The sequence below is a fragment of the Plutella xylostella genome, chromosome 8 (genome assembly GCF_932276165.1).
Source record: "Plutella xylostella chromosome 8, ilPluXylo3.1, whole genome shotgun sequence".
Classification (NCBI taxonomy): Eukaryota; Metazoa; Arthropoda; class Insecta; order Lepidoptera; family Plutellidae; genus Plutella; species Plutella xylostella.
Genome location: NC_063988.1, coordinates 3,745,050 through 3,765,521, shown reverse-complemented (window position 1 = coordinate 3,765,521; position 20,472 = coordinate 3,745,050). Strand labels below are relative to the sequence as shown.

General features: G+C 41.0%; 1 protein-coding gene across 3 annotated transcripts in view; it reads right to left on the bottom strand.

Annotated features, from left to right (window-relative positions):
• Window positions 1-20,472, bottom strand: part of LOC105387523 (matrix metalloproteinase-2) — a 133,110-nt gene that overhangs the window by 12,072 nt on the left and 100,566 nt on the right. Inside the window, exon 1 of one of the 3 annotated variants that reach the window (XM_048622670.1) lies at window positions 9,762-9,865. The exons of the other annotated variants lie outside the window; for them this stretch is intronic. Within the exon in view, the coding sequence (XP_048478627.1) occupies window positions 9,762-9,850 (89 nt within the window). The 5' untranslated portion in view covers window positions 9,851-9,865. Of the gene's footprint in view, window positions 1-9,761; window positions 9,866-20,472 lie in introns of those variants that run through there. 3 annotated transcript variants of the gene reach the window in all.

Sequence of the window (20,472 nt, the reverse complement as noted above, 5' to 3'; positions counted from 1 at the left end):
GCGCAGCTATTAAGGCAGCATGGCTGTGAGTGCTGTGACCCACATATCGTATGACGCGTATTACACTTTAGGTGATTGACCTTTATCGCTCCATGCACCTGCAATAATGCAGCCATCACCCCCGCCCCCGCGCCGCCCCCGCCCCCGCCGCCGCTCTCACGCTGCTCACCGTACATTGTAGATAAGCGACGTGGCAATAGGCATTGATGCTCACTGGGGATTTCAATAGCAGTCTACCTCCACTTGCTTTGATGTTTAAAAGGATTTAAACATCTCTTCAATGTGAGGAAATTCCAATTTTCAGTAGAGTTTCCACTTTGTGATTTTCGCTTCCAAAGTTATCGATACTCAGTTATAGTTCCACGTGCGCTGTGCAAGTGCAGGATCTATTCTAACATATCAAGTCGTATAACAAAGCTGTCTATGAATCTAATAATTAAACTATTAGCGAGTTGATTCGCACGCTGTTACGGGAGTATTTTATTGGGAAATAATTAGTGCAATAGCGGGCATATGGCCAGCGCTGGCGGGTCGTCTCGGATCCTAATTGACCTTTATAGCCCGGCTCCTTCAATAATAGCCCCTTTGAATGTGGAGTGACGTCTCTCACGTGCCCCATTGTGGCGCGGGCGGCATTCACGCCGCCTCGGCCTCGCAGGATTTCAGCCTGAGCCCCATTGTCTACCGTTACATCTACGTCTAATATTCATAGCCCGTTTGTCAGGTTAAATGTTTATGAAGCTTATACCTCTAATAGCAGAGCTTATATGAATTATGTAGCTAGCCGACTACTAAATTAAAGTAAAGAGACTGAACTAAAATTTGTCCCTCATGTAGCTCAGTCTTGGCTTTATGTAGAATGAGCTCTGGTTGGTGCGCGGCAGAAATTAGCAAATCTGGCTGAACGCTCGCGCTGGAGGGCAGAATTAAGTGGAGAGTAACGTTGTTATGGCGGTAATGGCATGCTGCTAGTTCGACGTGGCCATTTTCCACGCGATGCGCTACCAAATTGAAACGATTTTTCAGTGAAATGAAATCGCATCGGCTATCAGTATTAGCGCTGCCGGGTGCCCATCAGCCGGACTTCGTCTCGTGACGTAATCCGGGAAGTGCTGGATGAATTTACGATGAGAATACGGCGGTAATCCCAGAAAGTCGTAACGAAAGTTTTTTCATTGGCTTGCACTAAAATAACCACCGATAGATATAAAACTTAAACGTCATTAAATGTACTTAAAGTTTAAAAGTTCAAGCTTTACGATCGTTTTAGTGTAAGTAGGAAATTATTACAGCCATATAGGAGCGAAATACCTAAGATCAAGTTAAAGACACGCGCTGCTGGAACTTTTATGTGAGTTGGTTAAACTAAAAGAGAAATAATTGGAAACTTAAGACGGGTCCGGGCTCCGTGAGGACGCACTCGACGACTCGGGGCGCTCATTTCAACTATAAAGATATTTTTCAGAGATAAACTGTTAATTAAGGCGAGTGATGATGTGATTAAACGTATTTTATTGAATTAAGAAACTTTACAGGGATTACTTCAGAGCTCTTGGTTCTTTAATGAAGTATTTTAACTTATATTTTTATGCCACTAAACGGTAGGTTGTGTTGTGGGTGCGGTGATGGGGTCGTTTGTGCGATACGGCAGCGCTGACGGAAGTTGCCTCGTGCGGGGCTGCGGGGCTCGCGGCGCCCTGTGATGAGCGAGATTATCCAGCGCTCACACAGTGGATCTGTACCATCTTAACATATGTCTGAGCCAAACATGAATATTATGTCGACGCCAATATATTAAAAGTTTAAAATAACATAAAGCTCAGTGTAACTAGATGAGTTCTCCACTCGGCGAGTTTTAAAATGTATTTATAACACATATTATAAGTTTCTTTTATGTGTGTGTGTACAAATAAAGAATATTCTATCTATCTATCTATCTATAAGAGGTAAGTATGATGACGATGACGATCGGTATATTAAATATTTTATCACTGGGAAATACCGCGAAATATTGTAACACCACCAAACATGGCACTGAAAGTTTAGCAATAACAACTCGAAATTAAGTCGCTAAAAAAACGTAAGAAGCTGTCAGGAAAGGCTACATTCAAATCGTGAAAACTTGCGACTAGAGAACTGTAAGTAGCTATTACTGGGTAGTTGAGCTCAAGAAGTTCCCGTAAGGTCTTTCAGTTTTCGTTTATCTATCCAATAACGCCATCGGCTAAGTCAACGGGCTGTGTTTGTTCCAGCCCAAGCCGAAGTTCCGCTAAGGGTTTCTAAGTTATTTTAAAACGCTCTCCAACTGCACCCCGCTAAAAGCGTTTGCTTTGAATTTTTTAAGTGCCAATTGAAGTTTCAGCTGCGATCAACCTGGCTTAGTCCGCACAGACACGGAGTTCAGACTGTCTTGTGAATGATAGAGCGGCGCCGGCCGAGTGAATCGATCAGTAACTGTCGACCTCATTCACGTTGTTTAGTCGCACTAAGTGACAATAAAATGGCAATCTGTAGTTAATATTCAAGAGAAGGTCCCAGCGGTCGATGTCGGAAATAACAAACGGATTAGTCGTAGGTCGCATCGCCCGGGGAGAGATATTTCCGCCGGAAGTAAGCGGAATTACTTCCCGCGTGGGGTGTGCGCGCACCCCGCGGCGGCGGCGGCGGAGGCGAGGCGGCGGCGGCTGCCAGCTGCACCGCAACAATGTCCAAACTGCAAAACTCGATTTAAGAAGGAATCGGAGTGAGCCCGGCCGCTGCAAGTTACTCGCTCCATTACAACTCTCCGAAATTCCCACGGTTCATTAGAATTCCCGAGAATGCTGGGCGTTCATTAAAATCCGTGCGGACCTGTGCCTTTCGAGTAAATAAGTGATTAAGGAAGACGGGATTGTTTGCAGCGGGCCGCGACTCGCTCGCTACTAGTTATCCCAAGTTTTGCCACATCAAATATGTATCACTGCGAGATACTTGCACAGCAGCCGTGGGTAAAAGCAGCTTTCTTAAAATACTTCAGCGATCTTCTTTAGAAGAAAAGTCATATAAACGTGTATTAATGACCACGCCAGTAAGGCCAAGTCGTTTCACACCTGTGACTACGACCACTTCAATATGGAAGAGCTTAATTGATAAAATAATTTACGATACAGTTTGGATATTCCATGATTTTAAAGAGGTTAATGGTAAAAACACTTGACAACTAAAGTTGAAAATAAATAAGAAGATATTTTTATGCGCTGTAAAATTACCCACTTACATAATTTTTAACAAACGCCAAACAGCTAAGTACTTTTCTTTCAGTCAGAAGAAGAATGGGAGACAGAAACTTCAGAGCCGTAAAGTATGGAACCAGATCTTGAACATACGTATATAAGAATAAAATAAATATAGTAATAAGGAACCAAAACACTGACACAATCTCTTACTAGACTTACATAGTTTTAATTTCGCAATATAGATAAAATTGTTCCTAACTTTCCATATCTCTAATACCAAAATGTTTGATGTTAAGCTAAGACCCCGAATTCCTTCCTCTTATAAGCTGAAATTTATTACTTTTCGCTCTGAAAGAAGGTAAACTTAATCCGGCGTCGCTGTAAGTAACCTGAAGCAGTCGCGAGGTTATTTTCCGAGCTATTGACGAGACGCGATCGAAACCAAAAACATTGTGCGATATAAAGTTTAAAAATACAAGTAAAGATAAACTCCTCTCTCTCTCTTTCAGGCTATGTGTCCCATATGGTGGTGGGGTCTGCCTTCCTCGTTTTCTCTCTCCACTTCGCCCTGTCTCCAACGTCGTCTTCAGAGACTTGGCAGTGTCGTAGGTCTTTTTGCACTACGTCTATCCATCTGGTTTTAGGTCTTCCTCGGGATCTCCGACCGGGGGCGGACAGGCGCAGTGCTTCGTTTCCAACATAGTCAGGTGGTCTTCTCTTGACATGTCCGAACCATCGCAAGCGGTTTTCTTGGAGTTTGTCGGCGATGTCGCGTACTCCCAGGCTGCCGCGAACGTACTCATTGCGGATTCTGTCAAGCCTTGTGACCCCGCACATCCACCTCAACATCTTCATTTCAGCCGCTTGGACCGCTCTGACATGCGTTTGCGTCGCTGCCCAGGTCTCACTGCCATAAATTAGGACCGGGCGTATGATGGTTTTGTACACAAGACCTTTCAACCTTACCGGCATTCTTCTGTCACAAGTAACACCAGTTACTTCGCGCCATTTTAGCCAGGCGGCAGCTATTCTGTGTTGGATGTTGTATTCCACTTTACCAGAACTGTGCATCATGTTACCCAAATACTTATATTGGTCGCACTTGATGACTTGTTGGCCGTCGATGATGATGGGGCTGTCATCTGGGTCTGGTTCGTTGCATGCCATGTATTGGGTTTTAGTAACACTTAGCTTTAGGCCGCCTTTTTGCAACTGATGTTTCCACTCCAGAAGGGCCTTTTGTAGGGAGGTTCTGCTCTCCGTGCAGATTGCTACATCGTCCGCGTATATAAACGTCCACGCAGCCGTACTCTGTGCTGTTTCCGTCAGCGCATCCAGGACCAAGCAAAACAGGAAAGGGCTTAGGACTGAACCTTGGTGTACCCCTTCTGCTACAGCAATGGGCCGAGTAGCACCTACAACCGTCCTCATAACAGACCTTGCATTTTTATACATGTCCGCAATGATACTAACATACTTCTCAGGGACGCTTTTTCTGCGTAAGCTCCACCAAATAGCATCTCTCGGTATGCGATCGAACGCTTTTTCCATGTCCAAAAATGCGATGTACAGGGGACAGTTCTTAGCACGGTATTCTTCGGCAATAGTATTTAGAGCGAACATAAGAAGCGAGCGTAAAGATAAACTCCCATGTTTTGAAATAACTGCGCGTTACAAGACACTTGCAAAGCGTGAGGGTAATGTTTACATTTTGACGGATAAAAGAGGTAAGATTCTCATGGATTTCTTCCCAAAATGTATGAAACTCTGGGTCGATTTATCAAACATTTTGTAAATTCTATGAATACGGGGGAAAATAGAGAGAAGGGTTACTCCGCTATAAAAGTATTAAAACCTTTTTGATAACTATTCATCATTTACCGGAAAACAGTGATATTTATGATAAGCCTTAAATAAATAATGTGCGACTGATCTGCGCGTAACTGAACAAGACAAGCACCTTCAGTTTTTCGCCTGAAAGTTGGCAACTAAGTTACGGGGAGCGAAACACGTCGACCGCAATAGAAAAACTTTTGTAACTTCCCGCGATCCAATATACGTAATGAAACTAGATACGGCCTACGATGCATCATTTCAATTCAATTCAAATACAATTTACTTATGTAAAAAAATAAGTGTCATTCATGATACTTCAATAATTAGTACCTACTGATATCATGTTTCTGATAGGTTTAGTTTAAAATTATTAATGATAGATTTTCCTAAACGTATTGGAACTATTATACGGTTACCAGTTGTTTTGTTGTTGTTACAAAATCGGCAAAGTTATTTTAACAAGGTCCAGTTACCTAACTAACCTTAATAGTTGTGTTATAATTTTATCAGTAAATCTTTGTTGATGTTTGTCGGTAGTAGGGTTCGCGGCGGCCGGGCTCAAACGGACCCCACGTCTCCACAAACATCGCGGTTCAAATCTTAAACTCAAACAAGTTCGCACAAAATAACTTGTCGAAGGAAGCAGCCTGCTCGCTACGAGTTGCTTTAACACACACAAATATCATGTTATTCAAACCCATGCGTATAAAACAAAACTAGTTTCAAAGAAAATTTATGTTTCAACAGCACATAAATATTTTATTGTAATTCCAATAGAAATGTAAAAGAATTTCAATTTGAAAACCGATTCAAACAGCAATAGCAACATTTCACATCCTCCGGAACTTTCTTAATGATAAAGCACAGTGCGATATGGAAAACTGAATGGGAAATGATATGAAAATAGTTTCCTTATGAGCGCCGAGAGCAGAGAAGAAGCAGAGGTGCAGCGCCCCCGCGCCCCCGCCCGCGCCCCGCCCTACCATCTTCTAAATTATTATACGTTATGCTAATTCTAAATTGTTGCCGATGGAAAAATAATAAAGTCAATTCAACGAACACTGTTTTGTGAACGTAAACGAGAAGAGGTTTTCTTGTGAATAATTCGGGATCGAATTTCCGTCGGATTATACTAAATCGCGTTCATTCTTGTAAAATATTATGTAAGAGTCTGAACGAATAAACAAGGCATTATGTTATGTAGTGCGATCGTGGTAATAAAAGTGGAGAGCGTGGGTGTATTACGCGAGCTGGGTGCTCCGCCCTCGGCCGTCGCTCCGAGGTGCTTGTCCTGCGAAGCACCCTTTGTCTCCTCGCCACTCTTGCTACCCTCTCTCCAGGAACATTTTAAAGGTGCACTGATCTATGTTAGTAAGCCAAGCACTTTTATATTGCACTCTAAAAAGCTCAACTTACCTAACTTACCTCATACTCGTAGGAGCTCCTCTTTTGTAAGGTTCAACTACCTGTGTATTTGTATATGGACTGGAAGTTGTATGCTTAAGACTTTATTAGGGTGGTATTATTTTTAGGACTGTAGGTGAGATGGATTACCGTTGCCGTTATCCAGGAAATACTTGTGATGATTTGAATAGATACTTATTTTTTATCGTTTACTGTGGTTTTTGAATATATCAACTATAAATTGAATGGAGTCGCAAATGCAGTTCGTGTTCTCTCAATTTTTATACTAGTAGCTAAATAACGAATGTTCAATAAAGTAAGAAGTGTTCTAACTCCAGGAGCATTGTCTGTTGCAGCAGGGGGTGTGGTTCTCTTTGTTGTATAACTTCATTATTTCATATGCCGTTGACCGAAGCGGGGTGACTGAACAGTAGTTCACAGCAAGTCGAACGACCCTGAGGTCGATGGATCCCTCCACAGAATATCCTTTGTTATATAGAACTGTATGCAGAAATGCAACTGCAGTAAACGCGATAGGTAAACAACGAAGCATTGGCCTTTCGTATGCAACTGACGTCCCAGTTAAGAGCTTTGTATCAATTCAATTCGGATGTGAGCATTTATTTGTAGCGGGACTAACTAGGATTCTAACATTTGTAACTTTTAAGTTAAAGTTGTCAGTTATACTACTTATACTGTCTCTTGTTTCTGTGTTTAAATAAAGAATATATATCTTTATGGTTCGATGAATATATTCATCCATAACGCAATATTTAAGGATTTTTATATTACTGGTTTGTTACTACTTTTCAGCACAGTGTTACAAGTGTAGGCGACGACGCCACAAGTCTTCCCAGTAAAGATAAAACATTAGTGTCTGTATGAATATGAGTAAATTTTGTTGTGCCGGTAATAATTAAGTTATTGGTCAGATTTGACTTCGCTTGAAACTTACCCAGCATATTTTTTATTACAATTTTTCTGCTACAGCCCATTTTAAAATTGGTAATTTTTGATCTGTTATGTAGGGTAACGTAACGTACCTAGGGACACTTTCGACTACCCCAACTTTGAATGAAGATATTGCAGCGTACAACTAAGATATTAATGTGAAATTTACTTTATTCGGTAGGATATATAATCTATTATCACTAGTATTTGTGGTGGAGCTTTGGAGTGGCCAGATTTTTTGAAATTAAGATAAAAGTAAAAATGCTTGTTTTGACCCAAGGTACGTTACACGTTTGTACCTTGGGACACTCTTAAGTGTACTTTGGGGCAAATTGATTTATAATATTTTTAGCAAAAAGTCCTGTAATCATCGAAATTTTATAACTACATTGACATCATATTATCATTAGTTTATAACGAAATTATATTTTGCGATTATGTATGAATCTTACGTAACAAAAAGGAACATTCACTTAATATAAAATAAATAGTACTATTTTCTCCTGTGTGTTTTTACTTTATCTACTGCTTGTTTCAAACGTTCCAGACTGACTGCAACTCTATTCATTTCAGTTTCACTCTGCCACTTATAAGAACAGAGATATAAGACGTAATTTAGAAGTTAGCAGTCTCCATAGTACAAAACCATAGGAAATAGTGTCCCAAGGTACAAATTTAATCGTGTCCCAAGGTACAGAAAAGCAATTTTTAACAAAAAAAATCTGTATCTTTATTTTTATGTTAGGAATCTTTCAGATAATGGCCGTATCATAAAAATGAAATAACAGAAAATATATACGTGATATTCATGTCTCAATTTTGAGCATGCCTCAATGAGATAAAGCAACTCAAAAAACTATACAAAAGTAAATTTTGTCTCCAAAAAACTTAATGTTGTCTTCTCCTCACACTCGATCCCGGTATGATCACGAGACTCACTAGTTTGGCCAAGCGAGTAAAACACTACGCATAGGGTAGAATGATACTTTGTTAAATTTGCCAGTTTTTAAAATAGAATCATTGTCCCGAGGTACAAGCGTCCCAAGGTACGTTACGTTACCCTATTTATATCAACTTTACTTATAACACCTACTGTACTGTTTTGTATGATTAAACCAAGATTACCTTTACTACCTATATCTGGTAATGCTTGAGAGTTGCACGATGCATCTCATAGTAGCAAACCTCATTTGCGTTGACAAAAGTGAGATGATATTTTTTATTCTGTGTATGAATTGCAAGCGCAGTAATGTTCGTTTTGTCGCAGTCCGGCGGACGGCGGCGGCCCACAAAGCTGCGCGGTTTTGTATTACCTGCTTTTTCACTCACCTGTAAAGGAAAGAAAATAAAATGTTAATTAAGAGCCGCTGAAATACAATTTATATTGAGGTGGATCTTTTGCTTTTATTGTGGGAATATATTAATAGTTTACGCACTGGTAAGCGTTTTGTTGTACTGAGCATTTATGTACTGTTGTTGATTAAAAAGCCACGCGGACGGAACATTTGTAAGGCATCAAAATTAAATACGAAAGTATTTAAACGAGCATTCGAACAACATTAATAAATTTCGTCGGCTCTGTAATTAGACAGTTAACGGGACGTTGGGAGGCGCAAGTGGCTGCAATGCCAAACAGGCCTTAAAAGTACATCTCATTACAGCGCCGCGTGTCGCCGCGCGGTGAGCCGCGAACTAGCATTTGGCAGCGCGCGCGATCACCGCCGCCTGCTCTATAAACTAAACAACTCGTAAAAGCGTAAAAGTCGTAACGATAGCGGTGGAGGGAGCCACCTAATATGAGCGGCTGCTGGATCCGCGCCAGTCGCGCTCATTATCAGATGGGACGTTTCGGGCGCAACCCTTTCGTTTTACGATTGGCCTCTAATTACACCCGCGCTTAAGGCAGCGCGCTTTTTCAGTTGATACGAGCTCGGCGGCGGCTCGTGCGCAATGCCAAATAGACTTATTTAGCGCTAGTGGCCGAATCGTTTACGCTGTTCCACCGCCGACGGCAGTGGTAAAAAAGATGCTTTGCGACAACCGGCGTGTGTTTTGCGAAATGAAAAAAGTCACGAAAAATGTCGCTCGCGAGCCGCAATAACAGCGGCCGCTGGTTTATGAGGGCGCCTGATAAAGCCCGTGAAGGCGCACTTTGCTCGGGTCGCCTTAACGACGTGTTGCCAATTTATGCCGCGCGGACGCAAGATAAGCCCAGTTTGTTTAGCCTGTGGCGCACGAAGACTGCCGTACTGTGAACTCAACCACATAATACTATGTAGGTACTCCATAATCAAGTTATATTTGTATGTTAACGTATTTAGAATATAATTACTTGATTTTCTATATCTCTCTTACATTTTTGCTGATATTCTGCGATCTGCAACAACATGAAGCTCAAATTGAGTTATGGCGTACCCAGGAATTTCTATATAAGTACCAAACATATTCAAGATGCTGGTTGGCATACAATCGGCCTCGTCGGAATACTGACTGGAATTACATGGATTCGCTCCTACAGAGTATTAGTATGCCGATGCGGATCGCCACTGGAATTAGTCAACGTGCCCGCCTCTCCCGCCGTGCCGCAAACACAAAATAACAACCATCGTCCTTTTAATAAGGAATTTGAAGTTACTTTTACATGTTATAACTTACACTTGTTTCTGACTAAATATAGAGACATTGGCATACTTGATCGTAGCATAATCCCATTTTAAAATAAATAGGGCGATGAATGGTGTGTATGTGTATTTTTTTCTTAGAATACGGCCACAGCGCGTGCCACGGGTAGCAAGGGCCGCGGGCCGGCGGCGTAATCCGGCCATTTCGGCGGCGACGCGACTCGCATCTGCCTCCACATTATTCGCACAAACTAAGTCACCATCGCTCCTTCCTGTTCTGGGGAGCGGCCGCGTTATGTAATGTAAAGTGTGAATGTGGTGGCGCTGGCTGTAACCGGAGCGGGGGCCCGTGTCCGTGGGGGATCGCTCAACTCAATCTTGCCCCATTACGCGCGACAAATTGGAAAAATATTCAATTACATCTCGTTTAATATTGAATTATATCTCGGCAAATTAGAATTTCGCATTGGGGATGTAACGTTAGCCGCGCTGTTTATGTTCGATGAAGTTCCGTCTCTTGATAGGTGCTATTGATGAAGAGGGCCATTTATCCCTTGTCACAAAAGATATCCGGTTATAGAATTGCCAATAAGTGATGATCGCAAATTTTAATATAAAAGAGGCATATTGAATGGAGTCTAACTGTACTTATATAACATCACCGTGATCGATTTACTTACACAGAATTACATAACCATAACCAACACGAATTAGTGTCCAGTCGACAAACTCGCTGTAACCGCAGAGCACACGAACAATTTACCACATTACATACACATTCACACATATGAAGACATGTAGGTACATGTAAAATAATATAGAGCATGGTGACAAGTGGACGAGCGGGATTGCTCCGCAGTCGAAGTAATTGCCAATTAATCACAGGCCGTTTTCTATTTCAGCCGTACGCCGGGCTCCAGGCGCGCCGGTGCCAGTGAAAAACTACCTTCGGGATTCATTTACGTTCTTTTCTGACGCACTAAAACTCATTTGATGCACTTACGGATAGTGCTTATGTATAAATATTAACGGTCTTATTCATAAAAAGTTACGGGAGACCTATAGGCCTGCTATAAGCAAATGTCAAAAAAACTTTATTCATAAACGATCAATAGCGCTAAAGAACTCTCCAACGGATTCGTAAAACCTTGATATGCTAAAGTTGGCTGGACCCTACTATACACCTTCCGTAAACCTCCTATTGTACAAAAACATGGCGGCCGGTCAACAGCTGTTCTGCTGTATTGACGATTTGACATTTGTTGTGAGTTAATATTTGCTGAAAATAAGTTGCCATGGTAACGTAAAAATTTAATTTTTTTTTGTGGGTTTTGGCTTGGCCACTGCGCCTTTAAGCCAACGTAAACTTTTTTAAGTGCCGCGCCGTGGCTAACATAGATAATAGAGATTGATAAATGAATGAAAGTTTTCGCTATTTTTGTTTATGGTTTCGTCAGACCGGCAACTTAATAGGGTAAATGTCAAAATGTTTGGTCTGTGAAATCTATAGCATCACTATAGTTATTGAAGGTTACGGAACGATTATGAATAGAGATTTTTATGAAACCTCAAATAGGCTTAAAGTGTTCCGTAGCTACTGAGCTCAGTAAACCTACTTTAAGGTTTTTTTATGAATAAGACCGTATGTCTATAACGATTACTTGTGAAATACATATCAAACAGGATAAGGTACACAAGCCGTAAATTGGGAATCTTTACAAGTTGAAAACTACTGAAAGTATTTTCATTTTTGACTGCCGACTGGCTTGCTCTGGTACTAGCAAATATTACTAGCTAAAGGGCAAATTCGAGTAAAATACCATATCTCGTTTTTCTGAATAACCTTTTTTGGACACCGTGTAGCTGGAGGTGTACTCCTTTTTGTGTCCCTTTTGCTATTTTCAGAAAATATCTGATACGAGCTACAACTTTAACCTTATCTCGCTTAATGTAACATTTCAGAATCATTCAACAGCTACTTATAAAAAGATCAGTCATAAAATTTAATTGAATGATTGCGATTGTGTGGCGCTCTTAAGATCTGAGTTCTCTGCAACATCGATCTCAAATACGGCGCCTCCCGAGATCACTATCGGCCGAGATAATTAAGAAAATTTTAAAGTCGACTTACTCCTCTTCCGTAATAATAGAAGCTAAGATAATCCGCGATTAAAAGAATCGTTCTTCCATTTCTCGTTTCCTTCCAATGGATTTCGCTAAGAATGAGATTTGACGTATCGTACTCCAGAGGACGATTTACTTGGAATAGCGAGTTGCGGCGTCGCTTTGTCAAAATACTGGGACGAAGTCCCGAGTACGCGTTGTTCTATGGACCAAGTGGCTGGGACCCTGTCAAATGTTGCCGTCTGAATCTGATGAGCCCAGTGATCGGATCTAGCTTTACGAACTTTATTTATTTGAAGTTCTGTTTCTTCGTAATGTCTTGTTTGGAAAAGTTTTTATTGGGTGTAAATATTTATGTATTTATTTATTTAAGTATTTATTGCATAAATATAAAAGTACTTATACAAATGGTGGACTTAATGCTATAATAATTTTCTATGAAGTCAACCTATAATGGCTACATAATATGTATATGTAATAGCTATAGGAAACAAATGTACATAAAACAAAACATTTCCATTATTTTGTTCCCCTGTTGTAGTTTATGCGGCATTTAAAATTTTAGCATAAAACTGCTAGTAATTTTATTAATCCAATAAAATTTCATTATGCTAAACATTTTTACGAATATTTTCGTATCCCAAGGCGTTTTAACACTCTCTGTTATTTAAGCGCGGAATTAACAGCCAGCGCTGCCGCTAAAATTCAGTTAAATATAAAATGAAATCATCGAACATTTTCCTTCCCAGGATTTCAAATTAACCGGACTTGATATTTTATAACATAAGCTTTAAGTATTTCGTGTTCTAACTTTTCAATTTAGGATTTAGAATCAATTTAAAGTGGATATGAGTTGACCCAAGAAGTAGGTAGCCTTTACTGAGCCGGTGTCACAACGCCATCAGCCCGATGCACTTAGAGTCGCCATGTCCGGTTAGAGAAACAGCTTGAGAGTGTTTTCTTGTGGTTATTTTGTGAGTGATTTATTCCCCGAGCTGTATCGGTCGTCATCGGCGGTCGGAGTGGATTGCAACGACTCTCTCGCGACACCTTTCAAACAAATTGTCTTGAGACCGACCCGCGGTAAACAACTCCCAGCTATGCAGATTTACGCACACATTTACACCTTTTATACGAAAGCTTTTCTCAAAAACTTCACTACGAGAGAGTGTTATGTCGGGGGAGTGTTTGCAAAGTAAATGAAATTCATAACGAGCAAACAAATAAATAGAGGGTACCGTTTTATTCATTGGAAAATATTTTGGACTGTTTCTTTTTCGTAAGTGAATATCAAATAGGTTGCGCTGCAAATGCAAAACTGTATCGAAGTCAATTCCATTTAAAACATTGCAGACGAATATAGAAATAGCTGGCTTCATAAACGTTTCTGCATAATATCTGCAGCAGTAACGAGATAATTATTGTTAATGAATAAAATATGAGCGAGTAGCGTCTAAGTTAATATAAACTGAAAGCATCAGTGGTGAGCAGTGAGAACAGTTGTAGATAACACTCCGGGCGGTATAGTTCGACTAAATAATGGACGTCGGGAAAGTTCGACAATTAGCCGGCATCTCTTTCAGTTTGTCCGTCGTGATACATCTTAATCGCAACTAAACAACTTGATTTAATGACTGCAGAGTGGCGCCAGGTCGCAGGGTGCTGCTGTGAACTGTGACCTGACGCGCGGCCGGCTCCGCGAAATTATACTATTGCGTGTTGGTTGCCTCAAAATCGCCCCCAATATTTGAAAGTTTATGCTTTTTATTCAACAGATGTAATTTTAGAGTTTAGGTATAGGTGCGTTAGATTTTTCATATTTTGGCTGTTTCATTTATGTGCCTAGTCCGTAGTCCTCTTTTCATAATCATTCCTACCTTATAAATAATTATGTTAGAATTTTACTTAATCCTAGGCCAAAAATATACATAGCTATAAATATATTATGTAGCTGTGTTGTAGAATAGTTTCCAAATCCAAATGAACTAGTAGAGAGCACGTCCGACGCACGGCGGCACTCGCCACACGAGTCACATGACACTCACAAACTGCACCTTCCCAATTACGCCTCTGTTGTGTCGGATTAAGATTGTTTGTGCCAACTATTTTGCCAGATCCGAGAGCCGCGTTTTGTTTTGTGGGTGGAAGGTCAGCTATTTTCATCACATGCTAATATTAGCCGCTATTTTTATTCCCTTTTATTTTTATTTGATAAGATTTTCATTTGGAGATGGAAATTAATACTTTTGGAATACCCTTTCGTGTTGCCTGGATAAATGTTATTTTTACGTGGCAAGATATTAAAAATAGCTTTGGTAACTTGATTACTTCTTCTATAAATATATAACCAAACATTTAAACATTAGCTGGTATAATGTTACAAAGTTCATTGGAAAATTGTTTAATCAAGTGAACAGCCACAGACACGTAGAACACAATATCTTATCAATTTATTCACCTCAAACAGCAACTTGATTCACAACACGAGCATACTAATTCAAATGTGCCTTCAATGCACCCCCCTACCCTCCACTCGCTTGGTATTTGAGCATCACTCATATAACGCCTACGTATCTCTATTATACATACAGTGTAATGTAGGCCTGTGCTACGACGGTGCTACGGAGCTACGGCGTAGCGCGTAGCAGGCGTCGACAGATAGATAGGCTTAGCGCGCAGTAACGTAGGCCGATAATTGGCTACCTCGGAATGCAGCCAAAGAGATGTGCTTTGTAAGTACCTAAATGAAAAAGCATGGATACCTCCTGCAATATTTTCAGCATTAATCATTGAGGTTCCAAGAGCTTGAAATGCATAAAGATGGGTTTTATTGAAACATTACACAGTTTTTTTTTGTTATGCCCTACTAAGATATTGCTATGATTTACTATAATTATAGTCTTACTTATTCGTTATTATAATAATTATTGGTTCATACTTAACCCCAAAAATAATTATTTTCCGATCATAACCTCTCTTTAATAACTTGTTCTAGTGGCACGGAGGCTAGGGCTGCCAGCGCTTGCGGATAATCTCCAGACGTTAGTTTACAGACAGCCGTAAGACGCCGGCGTGTAACGGTTACACGGTATTAGCAGTTACGTAGCGACTACTTGTGTCGGTCGCCGGCTCTCCGACTAATTTATGCACATGTCATTAAACTGTGTGATGTGGACCGTTATTATACAGCACTCTATTGCTAAGCTACTGCTATAATTGTTACTGAAATTAATAGAATTTTATATAACAACATACACTCACGCCTTGTACTAATGTACTCCCTTGCGGGGTAGGCAGAGGTGCATTGCTGCACCCACTTTTCACCAGAGCGTTATGTCCCCCCAATGTAATAGGGGGCGAGCCTATTGCCATATTACGGGCACATCCAAGACCCGAGAACAAATATCTATGTCAATATCTATCTCTATATAATTTTATATAAACATATATTTAAAACCATTAGTATCTATAGCCCATATTTAAAGTACCACGTATTCAGTAACATGCGCTATACCTATACCGCAGGAAGGTCTGTTACAATCCATAAAAACAAAAATAATTTCAAGTACATTTAGATTCGCAGAGAGCGGTACAATCTTGCGGTCGTGTGAAGCGCTGCATGGCTGATCAAGTGCACAGAGAATGCGTATCGAAGTGAGCAGGTGCTCTCACGGTGCCTGTACACTGTATACTCGGCGACAACGCATTCCCAATGTGGCCAGGAGCCGGTGTAGCTACAGACAGAAATGGCATGCGCCTGTGGCCTCCCCGAGACGGTAGTTAGCACATAATAGTGTGTATTTAGCTTCACCGTTTAGTGCCTTTGTCAGTTTACTTGCTGTTTAGGCGAATGCGTAAAGGGGATGTTTGCGTGCTTGTAGGTCTGCTTTGTTGTGCACTGTTGTTAAGGTAGGTAGAGTGCATGTTATGCATGATTATGCAACATTTAATCTCTATACATTTGGGCAGGACAATAATTTCAATTTGCGGAAACAAAGCAGGACATGTCTCATATATCGCGCGGCTAACATTTTGATATACGGCGGCCCCGCGGTCGTCGGTTCGTGTCGTAAACCGCCGAATCGGTACCCAATAATGAATAAATCAGCCAATAGACGTGCGCCTGCTTTCTGTTCGTTCGTTCCACTCTGCTATTTTTGAGCCGTTTGCTTCTGATCGAGAGCCCCATCGAAACTTCGACACTGAATTCGTTGAGGACATAGACAGTAGTATTAGTTTTTTTAAACATACATCTATGCTTATTATACAAAAAATCGGAATGTTACGAGTGATCAATTCGATAGGTATATGATAAAGTTACAAATTATACATCCTACTCAATATGTGCCAAATTTTACAACAAATCCAAAAAAAAACTGCCCAGTTCTATCATAACACATAACATATTTCACCGGTTACAGCAGAAACTTGAAGTAGTTATATGTTACTTCTTAATGTGAGTCCAGATGGTATTCTTGATGCATTTCTTCCCCGTCGCTGGGCCGGCCACGGTCGCTCACTCAAGGAGGTTGTGATGGGCTGCGCCGCGAGTGCACACATCACACCCAGGTTGAGTGAGTCACCGGGACCGACATGTCTTCCAACCTTCTTTCTTCAGTTTTCAATCCCACAGCATTAGAACTAAATTGTTACACAGTTACCGGTCGCTACTTGAACACAAAGCTGGCATACATAAAGCGTGTAAATAATTTCATAAATCCATAAGAGCGTTATCGGGCGCGGCTGTTTGATGGAGCGTCGAAAATAGATCGGTGTAAAAGCGATGTTGCTGTAAACCGATCGAACGTCTTATTCTGGCTATTTCAGATTGAAACACCGCGGCCGTGCTCCCACTATAAACACCGTTATAGCTTTCACCTTCGACTCACTTCGACTCTACGTACATTGTACAAATAAATTATTTCCGAGAAAACCATTGACATTGCTGTTTTAATTTCCTAACGAGTTTGAATTTCGAAATTAATTTCGATTTCAATGAAAAAATGCCGAGTGCCTTGTTGTGTCGTAGGTTATTGACGGAAGGGTTGAGGGAGGGGCGGGGGGGAGCACAATCTGAACGGCGCCTACCCTCGTTTACATCACAATTAATTTAATTTGCTTTTTCACAGGCTTCTTCCAGTCCCTCATTGTAATGTGAAGTTTAAGGGTTGAGGGCGTGAATTTTCTCGTGATTTGGTAACGGAGTCAGTAATTAGAGTAATTGTGAGGTTTCCCCATTTGTTGTTAACTGTTTATTACGGCGGAAGTCTGTTTGAAATGTTGCTCAAGTTAAGAAGATGTTCGACTTCAAAGATTGTTAATTAAGTACAAATTATTATACTAGGATTTGGTGACGAAATATTACTCATTTCAGATTATGTGACGTAAAGTTATTCGGATGCACGCGATTAAATATTTGCAAATACAACAAGTATAGTGCGACAAACTTATCTGTTCCGGTGAAAGTGAACTAAATTGATCCATATCTCATTACTTACTAATGAATTGTATATTGTAAAAGATTAGATGGGTTTATTAACACCGCAAGAGCGAATTAACAACACGTGCAAACATAAAATCTTATAGAATTAAGAAATTTTACACATTTATGTGAGCTGTCACCGGAACAGAAAAGTTTGTGGCACTGTACTTACATATCTTCAAACATAAGTCTAAAGACATACTCGTATATATTATAGGTACTCGTATGTCACGTGATGTAGATAGGTTTCAATAATGAGTACATGTGATAGAGACGGAGGTATCAAGTGAGGGGTGTAATCAGGTGTCGGTGTCACCCGAGCCGCCGCCACCGCCGCGCCCGGGGCTGCGCGCGCGCCGCCGGATGTCCCTCACTGGCGTACTTCCGCCACATCCGGAACTCTGATATGATAAGGCTTCCCGGAATTCGATATGATACTTTAACTAGGTATCTGTTAATTGAGTTTATTTTTAAATACATTCTGACAAGTTTTTTTTTAAAACATTTTGCTAGTAGCTGTTTGACTATATTACAAACTATTGTTAATAGTGACAACTGAAAGGTAATTATTGTAAGCGTCAATTCACACGTACCACAACCACACCACGTCGCAGCGACAAAATGTGGTCAAGCTGTGGTTACGTGTGAATTGTGTGACAGCGGCTTTTTGCAGTTGCGTTGTGGCAGCGACAAAATGTCGATGTGGTTGCGTTGTCGCTGTCATTGCGATGTGGTAACCACGTTGTCGTGTGCAGTTAATACGGAAAACGAATGTGGTTGCGTTGTGGTTGCGATGTGGTTGCGATGTGGTTGCGTTGTGGTCGTATTACACAGGTGGTCGATAACAACGGCAAAATGTGGCACGTGTGAATTGGATTATTCATTGTCAATACAAAATATACGCCCGACCACATCGCGTGGTTGTGGTGTGGTTGTGGCTGTGGTGTGGTTGTGGTACGTCTGAATTGACCCTAATACTTAAATTAGTGTAATACTTTTAATAAATAAATACTTTAAATAATAGCTAATACGTAGCAAATCAAACATTAATATATACAACTTGGTCTTGTAAGACCATGTTTAAAGATGCGAGTTGATATCCGTCGGTACAATTTAATATGAATATTTCACACTAATCGCCGCCCCAGAGAAATTTAACTCAAAGCTCAGTGGCTTCAGTATTAATGTGCGACTAATATGTGTTCTCGCACAACTTTATCGACAAAACTTGGGTTGAGTCGCCCTGCGTGGCACAGGAGGGTACAGTATAAATCTCCAAGTAAGTGACGTGAAGATAGTTTGAAGTGTAGCAGGAGCATCCACTTCCAATATGCTTCCAATCTAAGTTTGAGTCGCCGGCGTCCGCCGCCGTCATTGCTGCATAATGAAACGGGTTCACAAGAGTTCATAATTCACGTTTCGTAACGCTCTGCTCTGATATAGAGCGGCCAGGCGAATAATTACTGCATATTTCATGATACTTCAAAACTAAATTAGTTCAGTTATTAAGCTTTTTATTTCATTAAGCTTCATGAATATGAAATGTTACACGTTATATTCGATGTGATTGAAGCGAAGATTGAAATAGCGTTTGAAAAATATATATTTTGTATTTAGGGCAGATTTCTCTGCTGTGATTCCAGTGGAATTTTTCCGCGTCTCTCTCCATACCACCCTTATCTAATGTGGAAAACATTTATCTAGTATCTGTCACTTAAAGCTTTTGCCCTTGTGTAAACGGGCGACCTTATTTTTTGCTTCAAGGACGGGCTATCAGGCCCGCGACACAATATCACCATGCACGCCGATATATCGCGGGCGGAGCAAATCACGTCATCAGTCACCCGCGCACCGCGCCCGCCCCGCCCGCCCCCGCCCGGCCCGGTCTAAACGATCACTTTACAGAGAGGCTTTGGCTAATGCCTTTGTCAGAATGGGTTGTCAGCTTCACCGTTCCCGGTACCACCAAATACACTTGTTCCATTTTTTATGAATGCCTAGCCGGTTTATGTTTGATGAAAAGCTGATTGGTTTAAATTGGTCGGTAATAATGAGTGTCTAGTTGTCTGTGTGGATGCGTATGGCAGTAATTGTTGACAGGCGCAGTAATTTCCAGCACATCTGTTATGTGCATGGCGGCGGAGACCACGGTTATGAGTCGTGAACGTGATGGATGGCCTCGGGCCCGGCGGGGACCCACTAACGCAGATACTGTCATTTTTGCAGCGACTCGTATCTTATCGATATGAAGCTATATCCTATGGAAAACCAATTTTATGTAATGACGTGTGAATTTCCGCAATTTTTGTGTGTTGCTAGATAGCAAGAAACTTCATGATTTTTAAAATTACGGCCGTTATTTGACAACGACTACTATTCTCTTTTTAATGCTAGCGAAATCGTATGCTTTATATTCCAGCCTTCATCTCTCCAGGCTTGTCCTCATTTATCTTTATGCTCCACTATATGAAGAGCCGGGGCTTTTCTAACGCATTGTTTCACGAGCATTACATAACATCGCACGTAGCCGTACAAGGAAAAAATGTGTTGTATAAAGAGTATTTTATTTATGTGTGAAAATAAATGTAAGAAGCAACACCGCGACAGAGCACTTAGCCGCGGAGCGAGCTCGCATCAATCACAACACAATTTTATATCAAATGTCGCTCTCAATCAATTTGTGCGAGGATCGAGTTCCTCCGAGTTGAGCGCACCTCGCGCGTCACTCCCGCGTGTGTCTACACACCACGCTACACACCACACCACACACACACACACACACACACATACACACTAGTAGATATGTCGGTACGGGATCTTGGAGACCCTTCTCTGGATT